Genomic DNA, 18,870 nt, shown 5'->3' on the forward strand with positions numbered 1-18,870 from the left:
AATCCATACATAATTGTAGGAAAGAAAGAGAAAAAAAAAAAATTTCTCCTTAACGAATAGGTTTTGAGCTCCTTAGTTCTATAGGTGTCAAGTCATAATTCTTAACGTATATCCTCCGATAAAATTTATAGGCACACAATATATTCCGTTGGTCACTTAAATTGGCTAAGTAGTGTCTAGGGAAAAAAAAAAAAAAAAAATAGAGTGCAAAGAGCACGAGTCAAAGACTTGGTTATAAAACGTCTAACGGTAATGAAATCGAATAAGTATGAAGTATACGGTTTGTTGTGAAGAAACGTACCCGTTACTAGTCCATCGTCGTTCCGGGCATCCTAGGTGTCGATGTTGAAAGTTCAATGGCGTGCGTTGGGGTTGATTTCTTCTTTGGGCACACATTCCTAAAATGACCCAGTTGGCCACACTCAAAGCATGCACCCGTCCTGTGTGCGTTGGGCACCCTTCGAGCGACGGTAACGGTACCCTTACAGACATGGGCCACATGGCCACTTCTTTGACACTTGACGCAAAATGGTTTGCCACATTCACCAAAATGATGTTTGCGACACTTGTTACAGTGAGGTAGGGTTCCGGCATACCCCTTCTTGCCGCCGGGGGTGAAAGGCTTCTTGGAGATGTTGTTATTGTTGTGGTTGCTTGGTTGCGAGGCTTCCCATTTTCTTTTGTTGTTACCCGGGTGGTTCTCGACCATTCGTACCGGTGCTTCCATTTCATTCACCGTTTCTAAAGTTTGGTGGGCCTTTGTTAAAGCCTCTTGTAGGTTAGTGGGTTGGGATGCCATTACCCCGTGTTGAATGCTCTTAGGGAGGCCATCCATGTAAAGTTCGACTCTTAGGGATTCGGGAGTCATGAGATTTGGACACATTGAGACTAGTTCGGTAAACCGTTGATTGTAAGCTCCGAGGTCATTCCCGACCGTTCTTAAATTCCTTAGCCCTTGCTCGAGCCTTCGAGTCTCATCGCGCGGGAAGTATTCGGTGATCATTCTTTCTCTTAATTCGGTCCAAGAGAGTGTAAGGGCTTCATCGATACCCACTGATTGTACATACGTGTTCCACCATGAGAGAGCGATACCGGTAAGAGTGAGGGTGGAAAACTTGACCTTATCTTGGTCCTGACAACCGCTTATGCTAAAAACGGATTCTGTTTGTTCAAACCATCGGGTGAGAGTAACCGGTCCCCCGGTTCCATCGAAAGTGGGAGGATTGTACTTCATGAAGTTCTTGTAGGAGCAACCTTCGATTGAATTACCGGCTCCATGATTGTTGTTGTTAGAAAAGTGATTGGCCACGGCCGTACCCACTGCGGTGGTTATCATTCGTTGAAGAGCTTGTTCTAGAGTTTCGAGAGGAGTGTTGTGTTGACCTTGGTGAGCCATTGTTCCTTCATGAGACAAGAATATCGTTGGTTAGTATTTTCAACAATACTAACCGTGGCATGGAATAAGGATAGAGAGAAAATTTTCCTTGACTCGCCTTAAATTCTCTATGTCATAATGTCGGAACGTCCATGTGAATCACCGTAATATAATCCCGGAAATTATATTACCCTGATTCGCATGTGCATTTAACATTACTTCATAAAGTCAAGGTGGCGCATCAACAAAATTTATCAACGTAAGATCAAGATCGAATTCAAGTCAGATATGATAGAAAAGTTCGAGTATAAATGCACAAATAGTCAAGTAATTCCTACTTCAGTTTATATGCCGGTTGTAGTCTAGATTCACCTATGTACCCTATGACTCGGGGTGGACACAAATGAACTCTAAATCCCTACAACCAAGGCTCTGATACCACTTGTAGCGACCCCGACAAATCGTCAAGTGACGGCGTCGGCTACGTGGGTCCCATTACCTGATTATAAGTCTTTAAGATAACGTTTGACCAAAATATGTCGCCTTCACTTCAAAATAAAGATTGTTCAAAGTTTACAAGAATTGTTCAACCAAAAGTTAAGTTACAACGTTATAAGTACGATTGAAATCTAGGCGACACGGTTTAAAGTAAAGTCAAAAGACGCTCCATGAAATGCATGTATACTCGACATCGGATGCAAGTATCAAATAGTAAGCGGAAGCATGTTTCACATATCTTGTAAGACCTGAGAAAAACATAGAAATCTGTCAACGAAAACGTTGGTGAAATCATAGGTTTAAGTAAGTAAGTACAAGTGAACCACAAGATTTGCATCAATGAAATAATAGTAATACATTCCAAAAGTTTGTTTCACGAGCACCCAATTATCAAAGCTTAACATTCCTTCCATTGTATACCCCATCACTTAGTGCTAGAACAAACACTGATTCTCGAAAATATATTTCATCCGTAGACGGTAGCGAACCGTCAAAGATGAGGGTTGTCAACCCATATGGCCATATAACATAAGTTCTCGCTTACACCCGGCAAGTGTAACTAATGATAATCGAATTGAGGATTTTTGTTCTAAACTCGTATGTAGAATGTTTGTTTTCCCGTTCTAGTGTTCACTTAGTTCAAAAGAATCGTTTATGTTTTCTCATCCCAATATAAGTTCAAAAAGAGTAAAAGTGGGACTATGATCTCACCTTGAGTGCACGAGTAGTAAAGTACTTCAACAAGAAAACGTGTGCAAAGAACAATGCTAGTCTTGACCTAAACAATAGGTTGTATCAATAACGGTAAACACGATAGGTCAAAGATGTTCAATTAGTCCTATGGCTCGTTAAGACTCGATTATGTAGCATGTGAATCAAATTGTCAAGTTTCATGCAAGATACAAGTACAGAAACAAGTTAGGAAGGTTGCATAATCATTTGGTTAAGTTTGACAAAAAGTCAAACTTTGGTCGGTCAAAGTCAACGAAAGTCAACACGTTCGGGTCGGGTCTCGGACAAATTTTCTAGGCTAGTTATTCATATATAAGCATGTTAGAACAAGTTGCATGCGAATTGGAAGTCTAAAACATGGCAAACATTTCACGTGAAACGGACATTGGAGACAGAAGCTGGGCACGGCTTATGCCGCGCCGCGGCCAGGCCTGTCGCGCCGCGACAATGGCCGTGGCCTGGTCCCAGGCCTGTTTCACTTGTTCAAGACTTGGTCAATTTTCAAACAAACGCAAAACTCAAACCGTAAACAACTAGAAGACGTATCTTATACCGTTGGAAAGCTCTTTTGACAAGGAACACAACTAAACATGTTTCACCAAACAAAAACATCATTTATAATAGCCGAAAACTCATCAAGTGATCATTAAACGTTCATTTTTAAGGTTTCAAGTTCTTCAAATGCAATTTGAGTTTCGGGAAACCAATTCACACATATAATATGCCGTTTTGAAGGTAATGAAACATACATTACAACTAAACACTAATAATTAACATTCCATGGCATTCAAGCATCCAAAAATTCATGTCAAGAACTATCAAACCCTAGTCAAACATCTCAAAATCAATAATCATGTTTTTGGAGTTTCCTTAATCAACCTATACATCAAAATGAAGCTAATGATACTAGTAACACTTTTAAAACATGCACTTTAACAATTAAACAACTTTTAATCATCCAAAATCAAAGATTAAGCTAACCCACTTCAAAAGTTCAAACTAGTTACTCAAATCAACAAATCGAGCAAACAAAACATATATTCATGCTAGACACGAGCCATAGACACTAACTAACACAATTTCAAGTCAAAAACACGAATTTATAGAAATCTAGAGTTTTTAGAAAGTTACCCAAACTCGGTGTAGTTAGTATCAAATCGTAGAGAATGATGAGAGGATCAAGAATATGTAGTCGGATTTGTTGTGAGCTTCCAAGATTGAATTTAGATGATGAATGAATGGAATGGGTTTATGTGTGTGTTCTTGAGATGGAGAGAAAAGGGATGAGGGAGATGATGGAATGAATGAATGGTGGAAAAATGGGTTGACTAGTTGACCTAGTCAACTAGTTTGCCCATTTGGCAATCTCGGTCCCTCGAGTTTCAAAGCGGGTGCGGGAATTAACCCAACGAATATTTTAAAAACGTTCGAGTAACGGATGACTTTATAATTAGATAACGAGAATATTATGAACGTTAGTTAACGAAAGATACAAATTTGAATAACGAAAGATATTATAAAAAAAAAAGACGGTGTTAAAATAAATTTAATGGAAAAACGCGGGATGTTACACGCACGGCCAATGCCGCGGCGCGGCCAGCTTATGTCGCGGCGCGACATAAGCCGTGGTCAGGTTCTGACCACCATGTCCAAATTACGAAAAATGTTTGGCATACTATGGACCTCCGATTCACATGAAACTTGTTCTAACATGCTCATATATGATTAAAAACCTCAGAAAAATAGTTCGGGACCCGACCCGAATGTGTTGACTTTTTTGTTGACTTTGACCCGACCTAAGTTGACTTTTAATCAAACTTAACCAAATATTTGTGCAATCGTTCTAACATGTTTTTATACTTGTACCTTGCATGAAACATGACAATTTGATTCACATGCTATTATGATCGAGTCTTAACGAGCCATAGGACTAATTGAACATCTTTGACCTATCGTGTTTACCGTTATTGATACAACCTATTGTTTAGGTCAAGACTAGCATTGTTCTTTGCACACGTTTACTTGTTGAAGTACTTTACTACTCGTGCACTCAAGGTGAGATCATAGTCCCACTTTTACTCTTTTTGAACTTACATTTGGGATGAGAAAACATAAACATTTCTTTACTAAGTGAACACAAGTACAGGAAAACAAACATTCTACATACGAGTTTAGAACAAAATCCTCAATTCGATTATCATTAGTTACACTTGCCGGGTGTAAGCGAGAACTTATGTTGTATGGATCCATATGGGTTTGACAAACCCTCATTCAAACGGTTCGCTACCGTTTACGAATGAAATATATTTTCGAGAAACAGTGTATGTTCTAGCACTAAGTGATGGGGTTCAATGGGAGAAATGTTAAGCATTGATAATTGGGTGCTCGTGAAACAACTTTTGGAATGGTTAACTATTAATTCGATGTTGCAAATCTTGTGGTTCAATCTACTTATTTACTCACTTACTTACTTAAACCTATGATTTCATCAACGTTTTCGTTGACAGATTTCTATGTTTTTCTCAGGTCTTTGAACGATATGTGTTACATGCTTCCGCTCATTATTTTGATACTTGCTTTGGATGTCGAGTATTTATGCATACATGGAGCATCTTTTGACTTTCTTTAAAACTGTGTCGCATAGGTTTCACATGTAACTATAACTTTGTAACGTAACTTTTGGATGAACAATTCTTGTAAACTTTGAAACAATCTTTATTTTTGAAAGGAATGCGACATATCTTTGGTCAAACGTCACGTTAAAGACCTATGACCACGCAACGGGACCTAAGTAGTCGACGCCGTCATTTGACGATTTTTCGGGGTCGCTACAAGTGGTATCAGAGCATTGGTTGTAGGGATTTAGAGTTCATTGGTGTCAACCCCGAGTCATAGGGTACATTAGTGAATCTAGACTACAACCGGCATATAGACATGAAGTAGGAATTACTTGACTATTTGTGCATTTATACTCGAACGTTTCTACTCATAACTAACTCTCGCTTCATCTAAATCTTTCGTTGTTTAATTTGATTGACGCGCCACCTTGACTTTATAGAATAATGTCGAATGCACATATGAATCAGGGTAATATAATTGCCGGGATTATATTACGGTGACTCATATGAACGTTCCGACATTACGACATAAAGAATTTAAGGCGAATCAAGGAAAATTTTCTCTTCATCATTATTCCATATCACGATTAGTATTGTTAAGAATACTAATCAACGATATTCTTGTGTCATGAAGGAACAATGGCTCACCAAGGTCAACACAATACCCTTCCCGAAACTTTAGAACAAGCCCTTCAACGAATGATAGCCACCGCCGTGGGTGAGGCCGTGGCCGATCACTTCTCCAACCACAACAACAATCATGGAGCCGATAATTCAAACGAGGGGTGCTCCTACAAAAACTTCATGGAGTACAAACCTCCACTTTCGATGGAACCGGGGGACCGATTGCTCTCACCCGATGGTTCGAACAAACGGAAGCCGTTTTTAACATAAGCGGTTGTCAGGACCAAGATAAGGTCAAGTTTTCCACCCTCACTTTCACCGGTGTTGCTCTCTCATGGTGGAACACGTATGTACAATCAGTGGGTATCGATGAGGCCCTTACACTCTCTTGGACCGAATTAAGAGAAAGAATGATCACCAAATACTTCCCGCGCGACGAGACTCGAAGGCTCGAACAGGGTCTAAGGAATTTAAAAACGGTCGGGAATGACCTCGAAGCTTATAATCAACGGTTTACCGAACTAGTCTTAATGTGTCCAAATCTCATGACTCCCGAATCCCTAAGAGTCGAACTTTACATGGATGGCCTCCCGAAGAGCGTTCAACACGGGTTAATGTCATCCAAACCCGCCAACCTACAAGAGGCTTTAACGATGGCCCGCCAATCAATAAAAACGGTGAATGAAATTGAAGCGCCGACACCTACGGCCGAGGACCAACCGGGTAACAACAAAAGAAAATGGGAAGCCTCTCCATCGAGCAACTACAACAACAACTTCACCAAGAAGTCCTTCACCTCCGACGGCAAGAAAGGGTATGCCGGAAACCTGCCCTACTGTAACGAATGTCGCAAACATCATTTGGGTGAATGTGGTAAACCATTTTGCATCAGGTGTCAAAGAAGTGGCCATGTGGCCCATATTTGTAAAAGTACCATTACCGTCGCTCAAAAGACGCCCAATGCGCCAAGGGCGGTTGTTTGTTTCGAATGTGGCCAATCGGGTCATTATAGGAATGCGTGCCCAAAGAAGAAAGCCAACCCCAACGCCCGCCGTTGAACTTTCAACATCGACACCTAGGATGCCCGAGACGACGATGGACTAGTCACGGGTACGTTTTTTCACAACAACCCGCATATTTCATACTTATTCGATTCGGTTATCGTTAGACGTTTTATAACCAAGACTTTGACTCGTACTCCTTGCACTCCACCACTCCCCCTAGATATTGCTTAGGCCATTCAAGTGACCCACGAAAAACTATTGTGTGCCACCAAAAATTTATCGGAGAGTGTACGTCAAACTTATTGGGTAGGTAATTTGAACTTTGATTTGACATCTATAGAACTAGGGAGCCCAAAACCTATACGTTAGGAAGGGAATGTTTTCCCCACATATATGTGATTTTAGTGAACTAAATAATTTCCGGTTAAGAACCGATATTCTTTTTCCCCGTATCAATGACCTCTTGATCAAGTACGAGGATCTCGTGTGTATACCAAATCGATCTCCATCCTTGTTATCATCAATTGAGGGTTGAGGGAGACGATGTCTCCTAAACCATTTTCTGAACTCGCTACTTGAGGGTTGAGGGAGACGATGACTCCTAAACCATTTTCTGAACTCGCTACGATAGTTGTAAATCTCTCTTAGTACCGTTCAGTTAATCTAAGGCTCCGTCTGTATTCATAAACCTCCGGAGCCGCGTATGCAAACTTATCTAGACAAATCCGTTACCGTACTTATAATTTTAAGCTATTCAAGCGGAAAGGAAAAATGAACAACGTCTCCGTCTTACGCTCGAACTCTTGAGAAAAGAGCAACTCTATGCCAAATTCTTCAAGTGAGAATTTTGGTTAAACGAAGTCCAAATTCTAAACCATATTGTTAGTGGTCAAGGAAAAAAAAAAAAAAAAAAAAAAAAAAAAAACGTTTTCCGTGTCCGGACTTTGAACATGATCTTTCACACAAACCTTACTAGCTAAATTCGTTTAGCACACTGGAACTCAAATATGGAAATATTTCTACTTGAACGCCCGAAAGACATACTCTATCGACTCGAAATCAAGGAAGCTGAAATTCGTTATTTTACACGGAGAATTTGAATACTTATTATTGGATCCGATCAATCTTCTCGTCATCGCGTACCACGATACATAGCTCTGCTATTTCACTATTACCGTCTGATATTACTGAGACCAAAGATAACACACAATCCAAGGATACCCCTTTCTTCTTTGACTTAACGTCCTTGTGCTTCTGTTATACGGCCAACTACTACTCAACCCCGAGCTATACAACTACGTGTACTATCTCATTTCCCACCAAGTCTCAACATTTGGCCACTAGATGCGCGATATGGCTACCTCAAAATGTGAACTCATCCTATTCTAAGTTCTCATTTCACTCCTATCTTTTCGCTCGTACTTCCGTATACGGAAACCTTTTTATATAATTTCTTAATGGAGAGAGAGACTCTTCACGTGTTACTAGTATTCGCCACGAGGGTGACTAGCCCTTACGAACCTTTTTCAGTAGCCGACAAGAAACCTGTTCCAACAAACGCTTTCGAACCCTAACTAACTTGTCCAAGCATATCTTAAGAAATTATATTCCAACACGGTGTATCATTGTCAATTATCCCGGATCGAAAATACTCGTTACACATCTTGTTTACAAGAAGCCTTCGGAACACGTTTAGACGTGAGTACTGCGTATCTTCCACAAACAGACGAGCTAAGCAAACGAACAATTTACATCTTGGAAAGACATGTTACAAACTTGTATTGTCGCCTTTAGTTGATCCCTCTTACAACAGTAGTTACCACTCGCGTGTTAACGCGCACTTTTCGAAACTTTATATAACCACAAATGTTGTTCTCCTATTCGTTGGACCGAAGTAGGTGACAAGAAAATCATCAGATCCGAAATCATTCAAGAAACAACCTTTGAGATAGTTCAAGTCCGAGAAGGGCTCAAGACGGCCCGTGGTCGCCAAAGGAGTTATACCAATGTTAGATGAAAATCTCTCAAATTTAAAGTCAGTAACCGTGTAATATTGAAAACCACACCTTGGAAAGGTGTAATCCATTTCGGGAAATCGAGGAAATTTATATCCGCAATATTGATCCTTTTGAAATCTTGGGGCGTCTTGGAACCGCTTCCTACCGTTTAGAACCTCCGACTCAATTAAGTTTCCGTTTACCTTACGTTCCATGTAACAAACTTAGATACGTGTCCTGCGGAACAGGAACGTGCTATCCTTCTAGATAAACTTACTATTGATGACAACTCCTCTTCGTAGAAAGACCGGTTGAAATTGTGGATCGTAAAACCAAGCCTTAATACAACATAAAACCCCGACTGTCCAAATTCGTGGGAATGCCCAAGGACGTATCTTCACTTATTCATAGCATTGACAATGCAAGGTCTCAAGGAAGAGACATCGACTATTACTTCCAACTAAATTTCGGGACGAAATTTCTTTTAAGGTGTGGGTAATGTAACATCCCGCATTTTTCCCGCCCGTCTTTTTATTTTAAAAATATCCTTCGTAACTAAATTCATATCCTCCGTTAGCTAACATTCTTAATATTTTTCCGTTATTGGATTTTAACATCCTCCGTTAATACGCGTTTTAAAATATTCCGTTTAGGTAATTCCCGCACCCGACTACAAACTCGAGGGACTAAAATTGACACGGGGCAAACTAGTTGACTAGGTCAACTAGTCCACCCCAATCACCACCATTCAACCATCCCCCTCTTTCTCTCTTTCTCTCTAGCAAGAACACACACACATTTACCAAATTCATTCAATCATCATCTAAATTCGATCTAGGAGGCTTACAACAAAATAAATTACATATTCGTGATCCTCTCTTCATCCTCTTCATTTTGGTACCAACTTCATCTCGTTTGGGTAACATTTCTAAAACTCTAGATTTCTCTAAATTCGTGTTTTTGACTTGAAATGGTGTTAGTTAGTGTCTATGGCTCATTGTGATGTCGTGTATGTAATTTGTATGCTCGATCTCGTTGTTTTAGTATAACTAGCATGAACTTGAATTTTGGTGTGTTGTTCTTGAATTTTGGATGATCATATGTTGTTAGATGTTAAAAGTTCATGTTCTAATTGTGTTCCTAGTATCATTAGCTTCAATTTGATGTGTAGGTTGCTTGAGAAAACTCCATAAACTTGATTAGTGATTTTTGGTGAATTTGGGTTAGGGTTTGATAAGCTGGAAATGAATAGATGATACATTGAATGCCATGAATTATTGTTAGTAAGTAGTTAGTTGTATTGTATGCTCGATTACCTACAAAACGGCGTGTTGTATGTATGCATTAAATGCCCGAATCATAAATGTGCACTTATTAAATTCGAGTATTAAATGTGTGCATTAATCGATCATTTATTTTGGAAAGCCGATTGTTACAAATAATGTTTTTGGTTGGTGAAATATATTTAGTTGTGTTCTTTGTCAAATTACCTTTCCAACGATATAAGGTGCGAGTTCTAAGAGTTAGCGGTTTGTAATTTATGCTTGAAAGAGTTTTGATTTGGGACTTGAACAATTGAGACTGACCAGGTACCAGCGCAAGGCCAATGCCGCGGCGCGGCCAGCTTATGTCGCGGCGCGACATAAGCCGTGGTCAGGTTCTGACCACCATGTCCAAATTACGAAAAATGTTTGGCATACTATGGACCTCCGATTCACATGAAACTTGTTCTAACATGCTCATATATGATTAAAAACCTCAGAAAAATAGTTCGGGACCCGACCCGAATGTGTTGACTTTTTTGTTGACTTTGACCCGACCTAAGTTGACTTTTAATCAAACTTAACCAAATATTTGTGCAATCGTTCTAACATGTTTTTATACTTGTACCTTGCATGAAACATGACAATTTGATTCACATGCTATTATGATCGAGTCTTAACGAGCCATAGGACTAATTGAACATCTTTGACCTATCGTGTTTACCGTTATTGATACAACCTATTGTTTAGGTCAAGACTAGCATTGTTCTTTGCACACGTTTACTTGTTGAAGTACTTTACTACTCGTGCACTCAAGGTGAGATCATAGTCCCACTTTTACTCTTTTTGAACTTACATTTGGGATGAGAAAACATAAACATTTCTTTACTAAGTGAACACAAGTACAGGAAAACAAACATTCTACATACGAGTTTAGAACAAAATCCTCAATTCGATTATCATTAGTTACACTTGCCGGGTGTAAGCGAGAACTTATGTTGTATGGATCCATATGGGTTTGACAAACCCTCATTCAAACGGTTCGCTACCGTTTACGAATGAAATATATTTTCGAGAAACAGTGTATGTTCTAGCACTAAGTGATGGGGTTCAATGGGAGAAATGTTAAGCATTGATAATTGGGTGCTCGTGAAATAACTTTTGGAATGGTTAACTATTAATTCGATGTTGCAAATCTTGTGGTTCAATCTACTTATTTACTCACTTACTTACTTAAACCTATGATTTCACCAACGTTTTCGTTGACAGATTTCTATGTTTTTCTCAGGTCTTTGAACGATATGTGTTACATGCTTCCGCTCATTATTTTGATACTTGCTTTGGATGTCGAGTATTTATGCATACATGGAGCATCTTTTGACTTTCTTTAAAACTGTGTCGCATAGGTTTCACATGTAACTATAACTTTGTAACGTAACTTTTGGATGAACAATTCTTGTAAACTTTGAAACAATCTTTATTTTTGAAAGGAATGCGACATATCTTTGGTCAAACGTCACGTTAAAGACCTATGACCACGCAACGGGACCTAAGTAGTCGACGCCGTCATTTGACGATTTGTCGGGGTCGCTACATGGGAGTAGTATAAATATGGGAGGAGATTTCATTTGTGTTGTGTGAAGTGTGAAGTAGAGAAGAAGTAAGAAGTGAAGAAGAGTTAGAAGTAGAAGTTGTGAAGAAGTAAGAGTGTGAGTTGAGTCCATAATATTGTAATTGTTTCTTTGTATTAATAAAAGTGTTCTTTGTTAAGTTTCCCGGTTAAGCCTTAGTTTGTGTTTAAGTTCTTAGTGCACTTGAGTTGTTCTTCTTATATGGTCGGCTCTGCCACCTAAGTGATACATGGTCGGTTATACCGCCTAAATGATATATGGTCGACACTGTCGCCTAAGAATTATTGTGCACTAAGGATTCATAAAATCAAAGGCTAACCAACGTCAAAGTGTTGGTGTAGTAAGTGAGTATAACCTAGGTCCTCTATAGTGGGTGTGTTGGGCTCGTCGAAGCTTCCAACAATTCACAGACTTGAGCGACTCATAATAAAGCCAGCCAACTCGGTAGCTGACTTGGATCGTACTTTTCCTCTGCTATTCTCCGGTACAGAGGAAAAGACGTCGGCGATGTTCCGATTCCTGCCGGAAAAATTGGTTCCGATGATTCGAAACAGTTGAATTTAACTTTAACTGTTTTTGCGGATCGATTAGCTTCTGATTCGCAATTATATAGTGATATATTGAGCGGTAATATGGTGTTTTCCACTTATGCGAAAATAAAGCTTAAAGTTCGTATATTATTTATACATATTCATGCTACTTCAACTTCAACTTGTGATGTGAATATTGATATTAAGAATAGAAGAATTGCTAATCAGACTTGTCATTATAAGAATCGTTTGTAGAATTAGGGTTTATATATGAGGATGATTTACCACGGATATTTTTATGTTGATTTTGGAGGTTATTCTTCACATGTTGTTGTTTATATTTTAATAAATTCTCCTTGTTTATTAATGATTAATGATATATAAACAAATAAAACTATTGTTATTGTTTTGAGTCTATACTGTATTATATTGTTTCATGTCCTTTTAATATGTGTATTGTATGTATTGTGTAATCAACTCAACTTGTGTCGAATTTTTATAAATTTTAGTTATGTTTTTCTTTGAAATATGTTTTAAAAAAAGGTTTTAAGGTTTTTGGTGGTGCACGGTTGCTTTTAGTCCCTTGACTATTAAATTGTAAATTGGATCTGTTGACTATCATAATTTGCTTTTGACTTTAAAGAGTCAAACATATAGCTTAATATCATACATGAATCTATAACATTTCATGAGAAGGTGTAACTTAAAAAAAAAAAAAATTATTCATTACAAATGAAGCATGTATAAGCAGCAAAGGTTCACAACAAATTTTACATTCAAAATGAAGTAAACATACTCAATTAAACATAAAATACAATAAGCAAATCACCCTACAGTGTAATAACAAGACAATTTTTTCAAGATACAAATCTAGACTGAACACCACTAAACATGTAAGTTCCAAATTACTTTATGCAAAGTGATACCAAATTAACACTTCAAAAATTTAAATGTTCTTCTCAAGTTTAAGTTTAAGCCCATGTTGCCATCACAGACATCAGGGCCAAGCAAAACAGAAGCAAAAGATTTAATTTGAAGCTTAATGCTTCCTTGAAGCTTTGAACCCAAAAAATCAGCTGCAAGAAGATCAACCAATACCATGTAGATAAATAGTCCCGCTAACGAAGCATTAAGTAATCCTACAGTGATCAACTCACTCGGGCTGTTCTATTTGTGTATCTTTGATAATGCTATTCCAAGAACAATCCCAAATGGAGTTGTTGTTGAGAATAAAAAGACCATTAATGATATTCCAAGAACAATCCCAAAATGGAGTTGTTGATAACGCTAAATGTCGTCTCCGTCAGCGATCTCAACTTTGATCACCATGAAATTGGTTTTTCTTTTTCCTTTTTTATCTGTTTTTTTTTTCTTTTCGTTCATTGGTTTTGGTTTTATAAATAAAAGTTGAAGCTGATGTAGTGGACCGGTGGTTGACCGTGTTGCTTAGATCTGTTGGTTTGGTTGGTGGTGGTCGACCGTGTGGTTTGGCTCTGTTAGTTGGTGGTGGTTAACGGTGATGGTATATAGAGGATGGTCGACAGTGGTGGTGGACAGATTGATGGTTGTGGTGGTGAACGGCAATTCACACTTGTAGTTGTAGGAGATGTTGCCCAGATGGTGGTGGTGGACGGAAATAACACATGGAATAAAAAGACGAAAATAACTTATATATGAAATGAGTAATATGGTGATCGAACACTAAATCTCATGTTGTTGTTGTTGTTGTTGTAAATCTCATGTTGTCCAATGATATATAGTATAATTGTCAATTGTTTTGAGAAAATAACGATAATAACTAATATGAAAATTCACATTTTAATGACTTAAATAATTAAAACATAATTAAAAAATAAACAGCACTCCCGTTTTACTTTCTTGATCCTACTTGCCAGTTGCCACTGAACTTTTTAGCTGATTGGGTTAAGTGGCCCTAACATACACAAAACTAAAGCCCAACACAAACTCACAAACCGACCCGTTTGTGTCGATCTTTTCAGCAACCCGAATAAACGACGGCGGGATTTGTTCAAAAACAAAAATAGTAAGCGGGTAAAATCAAATGCCAGTTACCATAGTTTCTTTGTTATCCGGGTAATCGGGTGACCTAAAATCAAGGCACGATTGACAATCGAATCTCATTCGACTGGTAATTGTTAATCTTCTTCTTCAAAGATCAAAGGTACATAATTAGACTTTTTCTCAAGCCCTAATTTTCCACATACCGTGCATTAGCTCATCAATTCTACATCTGCTTACTACATAGAAATCGGTACATTGCGGTTTCACTCTTTTCAACAATATATACTTTTGAATTAGGTTTTATCATCGTGTACTAATTATTTGATGTAATCATCATATTATCTGCACTCGAATGATTCATATTAAGTTTTACTTGCATAACTAAACCATCTGTGATAGTCCTATTAGATATATTTTGAAGTTTTCTTTTAAACACATGTTAGACATTTTATCAATAAGTCTGATATGATATATGTATTTGTAATCTTTTTTGTAAAACTTAATCACTTGTTTTGAGCTTATATTCACTGGTATGATGCTTGCAGAAGCATGACCACATATATTTAGAAATAGAATAATTATATCAACTTTGGATTCTTAAGTTAGTTCTCTATTATGAGTTGATACGATCTAGAATCATAAAATTGTTAGCATGGGAATAATTTATAGATGCTGTATTCAATGGATCCCTATGGGAGGACATCCCAGTTGTTAAAGTAGCAATACCCAAATGCATGACTGTTGCTGTATCCTGACTCGTGTTACCTATTTAGTTGGGGTTGTTTGCATTTTACATCAATATTACTCGTTTTTGTTATCCAAGTAATTGATACAAATTTATACATTGTAAACTACAGGTTAAACTCTTGTGTTATATCGAGTAAATGGACTTTGACCATAGTCATGTTAAAGCAGCGCTCAATGAAGATAGATTGAGCAGCTTGCCTCTTGAGCTTATTCATCAAATCCTATCTCGTTTTGACACTAAATTTGTTGTTCAAACGTGTTTGTTGTTGTCTCCAAGATGGAAACGTATTTGGACATCAATGCCCTGTCTCAATTTATCAAGTAGAGGATTTAAAACTTTACCAAAGTTCTCAAAATTTGTGACCAACGTTCTGTCTCACCGCAACCATCAAGTAGAAGTGTCCTCGGTAAATCTCACTTTCAATGGATCAACCACTCAAGTTTTTGTGAGAAAGATTGCAGATTATGTGTGTTCTCACAATGTCCAAGAACTAACGGTCGTTAGTGGTTTCAAGACGCACAATGATTTCCCTCCTTGCCTTTTTAGCTCCCAGACTCTTAAGCATCTCACCTTTAAAACCTCCATTTATGCGCATTGCCTTGTACCCAAAACACCTTGGGATTTTCCAGCATTAACGACTTTGTATCTGGATGATATTTCGTTGTGTGATGATTATCAACGTGAATCCATTGATCTTTTCTCCACGTGTGTCAACTTAAAGAACCTCACTTTAGAACATTTTAGGGTCAAGGCTAAGGTTTTTGATATTATTACACCTCAACTTTCTAATCTTACACTTATTAAAGGCAGAGACTCAGTTGTTATCAATTTGATTGCACCTCAACTTGTTAATATCACTATAAGTGATTGCTCAATGAAGGACTTGAGTATTCCTTCGGGACTTTCATCTTTTTACTACCAAGGTCACCATCCTCCACAGTGGCTTAAAGACCGTTTTCATCCTGTGAACAAAGTGACTTTCATTTTGCACATGTATTGTCCAAAATGGCCATATAACCAGGAACAAGCTCGCGGTATTATTAACGCGCTTCAAGAGCTGCGTAGTGCCAGATTTCTTACGCTTAACTTGGACATTGTTGAGGTACGATGATGTATCATTAGCTATAATGATATGTTAATTGTCTGATTATTCTTACATGACAACCTGACACCGTTTTCTTAGCATAAATAATTAGGGTTGGTAATTACAGTTTAATGGAAAAGAAGTAGATTTGTATGCAAAATAATTCCCATATTCATCTACCACCTATTACCTATAATGGGTGGTTTTTATTGACTGTATCATAATTGTTTTGGGTTTTTTTTTTATCGTGCATTTTCAAGGTCTTATTAGAATGACCAGATGGCCTGAAATATCTTTTTAATGCCCAAAAATTTTTGATAGGAGAACGGGAGTACAATTTGTTGTGTTTTTATATGCATAAATAATCTTTATATTTGCAGTGTATTTCTCCATTCCCGGATTTACTATATGGTCTGCCTTCGCCCTTTAGCAACTTGATTAGTTTGAATATTGACTTCGGCACGAGGGATACATGCAAACATAAAATGTCTACTGAAGCTAGAAATTACTTGCTTGGGAACTCTCCAAATGCCACATTCATCATGAAGGTACTTTCATCAGTTTCCTATATTATTTATAATTTCCATGTAATCATTTTTATTAATGTCTGTGATTTTTTCAACTATTGTGGCAACTACTGCATGAAACTTATGTAGACTAAATGCCAAACTGTCTGAAACCAATTGAATAATAGACTGTTGACCTTTTCTCTCATTAACAAGAGTAGAACTAGGGATAACCACCTAGCTCTATGTAAATGAAGCCCTGTTATAAATTTGTTGTACTTTAATATTATCACGTTTTATGAAAGGGATTCATAGCAGCTCAAGATAAATCTTTGATTACGTATCCACATTCCACAGTTAAAGTCAACGAGAACCATAGTTAATTAGTTATCATTGCTGTGGTGGATGAAAAAAATATGCTGTAGACTAGAGAGATAATTATTAGCATAAAAAAATACTTAGCACTGTGTTTATAGATATTTGAATCAATTATTTCATTCTAATTTTCTTTTTCACATGTTTAAATAATAACTGGAAGATCTCTCATGTCTTAACTCTACCGTTTTCTATTGATATGAGTTATAAATAATGGACGGGGCACGTGATATTCTTGTAAATTTGCAGGAACTACCTACGCAAGCAATGAAAAACAAAGAGATTAATGACAAGAAAAAGGCCAAAATGGTTGCAGACATTAAAGATCTTATGAAAGAACTAGAAGCGTCACTAGAACAGGACACTATAATTATTGAGAGAAACCAAGCTATCGATCAGACAAAATTAGTTATTGAGAACCTTCTGGATGATATAAAAGTATTGAAAAAGAAAAAAATGTTGCAAAATGAATCCGAAAGGGGTGAAACAGAGGAGAATCTGACTAGGCTGGTGGTACAGCTGTATAAAAGTGTGTTAGAATTGACGGATATGTTAACTCTAGAAAATAAGGATGTCGAACCCTTGATATCAAAGACGGAGCAGGTCAGATTCTTATTGGATAGCTTGCCTAAACAAAAGAGGAAACCGTTGGATGCACGCTATTCACGACACCTTCAACAAGCTGAGACACTGATTGCTCATAAAAAATCGCATAATAATTTCCTTCACCAAATTATTGATGTGTTTAGTAAAGATAAGTCTTCAACATCTGAAGATGTTTCCAGTGGCACACAACCTCCGCCATTACAAACATCTTCTTCTTCAACAATTGTAAGTTTTTGATTTTATATATGACTCTGTTTATCCATAGTTGTTGCAGGTGGCTATATGAGCGGGTTATGGGGTTTTTTAGTTGAAACAGTTCATATTTATTAAAGGCTTAATCAGGAGGAGTTGTGTATGGTTTACCTGCAGACTTAACTTGTTTGTCCTTTGTAGAAATCATAATTTAGTTATAAGATGATTTAAAATACAATATGTTATCAATGGTAAGTAACCAAGTATTAACGGATTTTTCCTTTTTTCTGGGAAAAAATTACTAAGTAGACTGCTTGTGCTCAATATAAGTAAACTTCGGATACTTTCAACTAGTCTATATGCTCGAAATATATCATTCTAATTCTACTCTATATGCTCGAAATAAAGCTCAACTAGTGTCGACCCGTTTATAACCTAATGGGTCCTCAGTTTACACATCTAATAGTTTAATCTCAGGTTTGTACATCCTCCACCTCAACTATCAAGCCAGTGCCATGAGGTGTGAACCACCTGCCCAGGTAACTATTCTTCTATACAACGGCTTACCTGTTTATACATAAATTTAAATCATGCATTGTGCTGTTTGAGAACGTATCCCATTTACATAACTCTTTTATTCTTTCTCTTCACATTGTAGTTTCTGATTAACTGATGTACATTGAAGTTACATTTTCTGGTGTATGCAAAGCATTGACATTAATTTGGCGAGTATCGTGAACTCAAATGTGATGACCTCTAAATTTTACAATTGAACGATAGTGCACAATTGAAGTGTCGACAAATTAATTTTGTACGTAACAGTCATGGTGTCTTTGAACATGTTGCTTATGTGATTAAACTCAGCAAACTTGGTTGCTTTTGGTTTCATTCAATCTATTTGAATTATTGATTTCTTACACTCAATTCTAACCCAATTCTATGCAGATCATACCTACTTGAAGATGGTGGCTGTTAAGGATAGTGCCAACTTGAAGATGTTTGTGCTCGTTGGATTAATGAATTGGTTTTCATCATCACACCTTGACTTTATTGCAACTGTTCGTGG

The 18,870-nt window shown here is 37.5% G+C and overlaps 1 protein-coding gene across 1 annotated transcript; it reads left to right on the forward strand.

Moving 5' to 3' along the window:
• The first annotated feature begins 14,927 nt into the window (after positions 1-14,927).
• Positions 14,928-18,870, forward strand: LOC139850635 (putative F-box/FBD/LRR-repeat protein At1g78760). The gene is made up of 5 exons (XM_071840188.1): positions 14,928-16,143; positions 16,506-16,673; positions 17,256-17,837; positions 18,282-18,343; positions 18,750-18,870. Exons 1-4 carry the CDS (start codon positions 15,178-15,180, stop codon positions 18,321-18,323), a joined length of 1,758 nt encoding a protein of 585 aa, XP_071696289.1. The 5' UTR covers positions 14,928-15,177; the 3' UTR covers positions 18,324-18,343; positions 18,750-18,870.

This window comes from Rutidosis leptorrhynchoides, chromosome 5 (assembly GCF_046630445.1).
Source record: "Rutidosis leptorrhynchoides isolate AG116_Rl617_1_P2 chromosome 5, CSIRO_AGI_Rlap_v1, whole genome shotgun sequence".
NCBI classification, from domain to species: domain Eukaryota; kingdom Viridiplantae; phylum Streptophyta; class Magnoliopsida; order Asterales; family Asteraceae; genus Rutidosis; species Rutidosis leptorrhynchoides.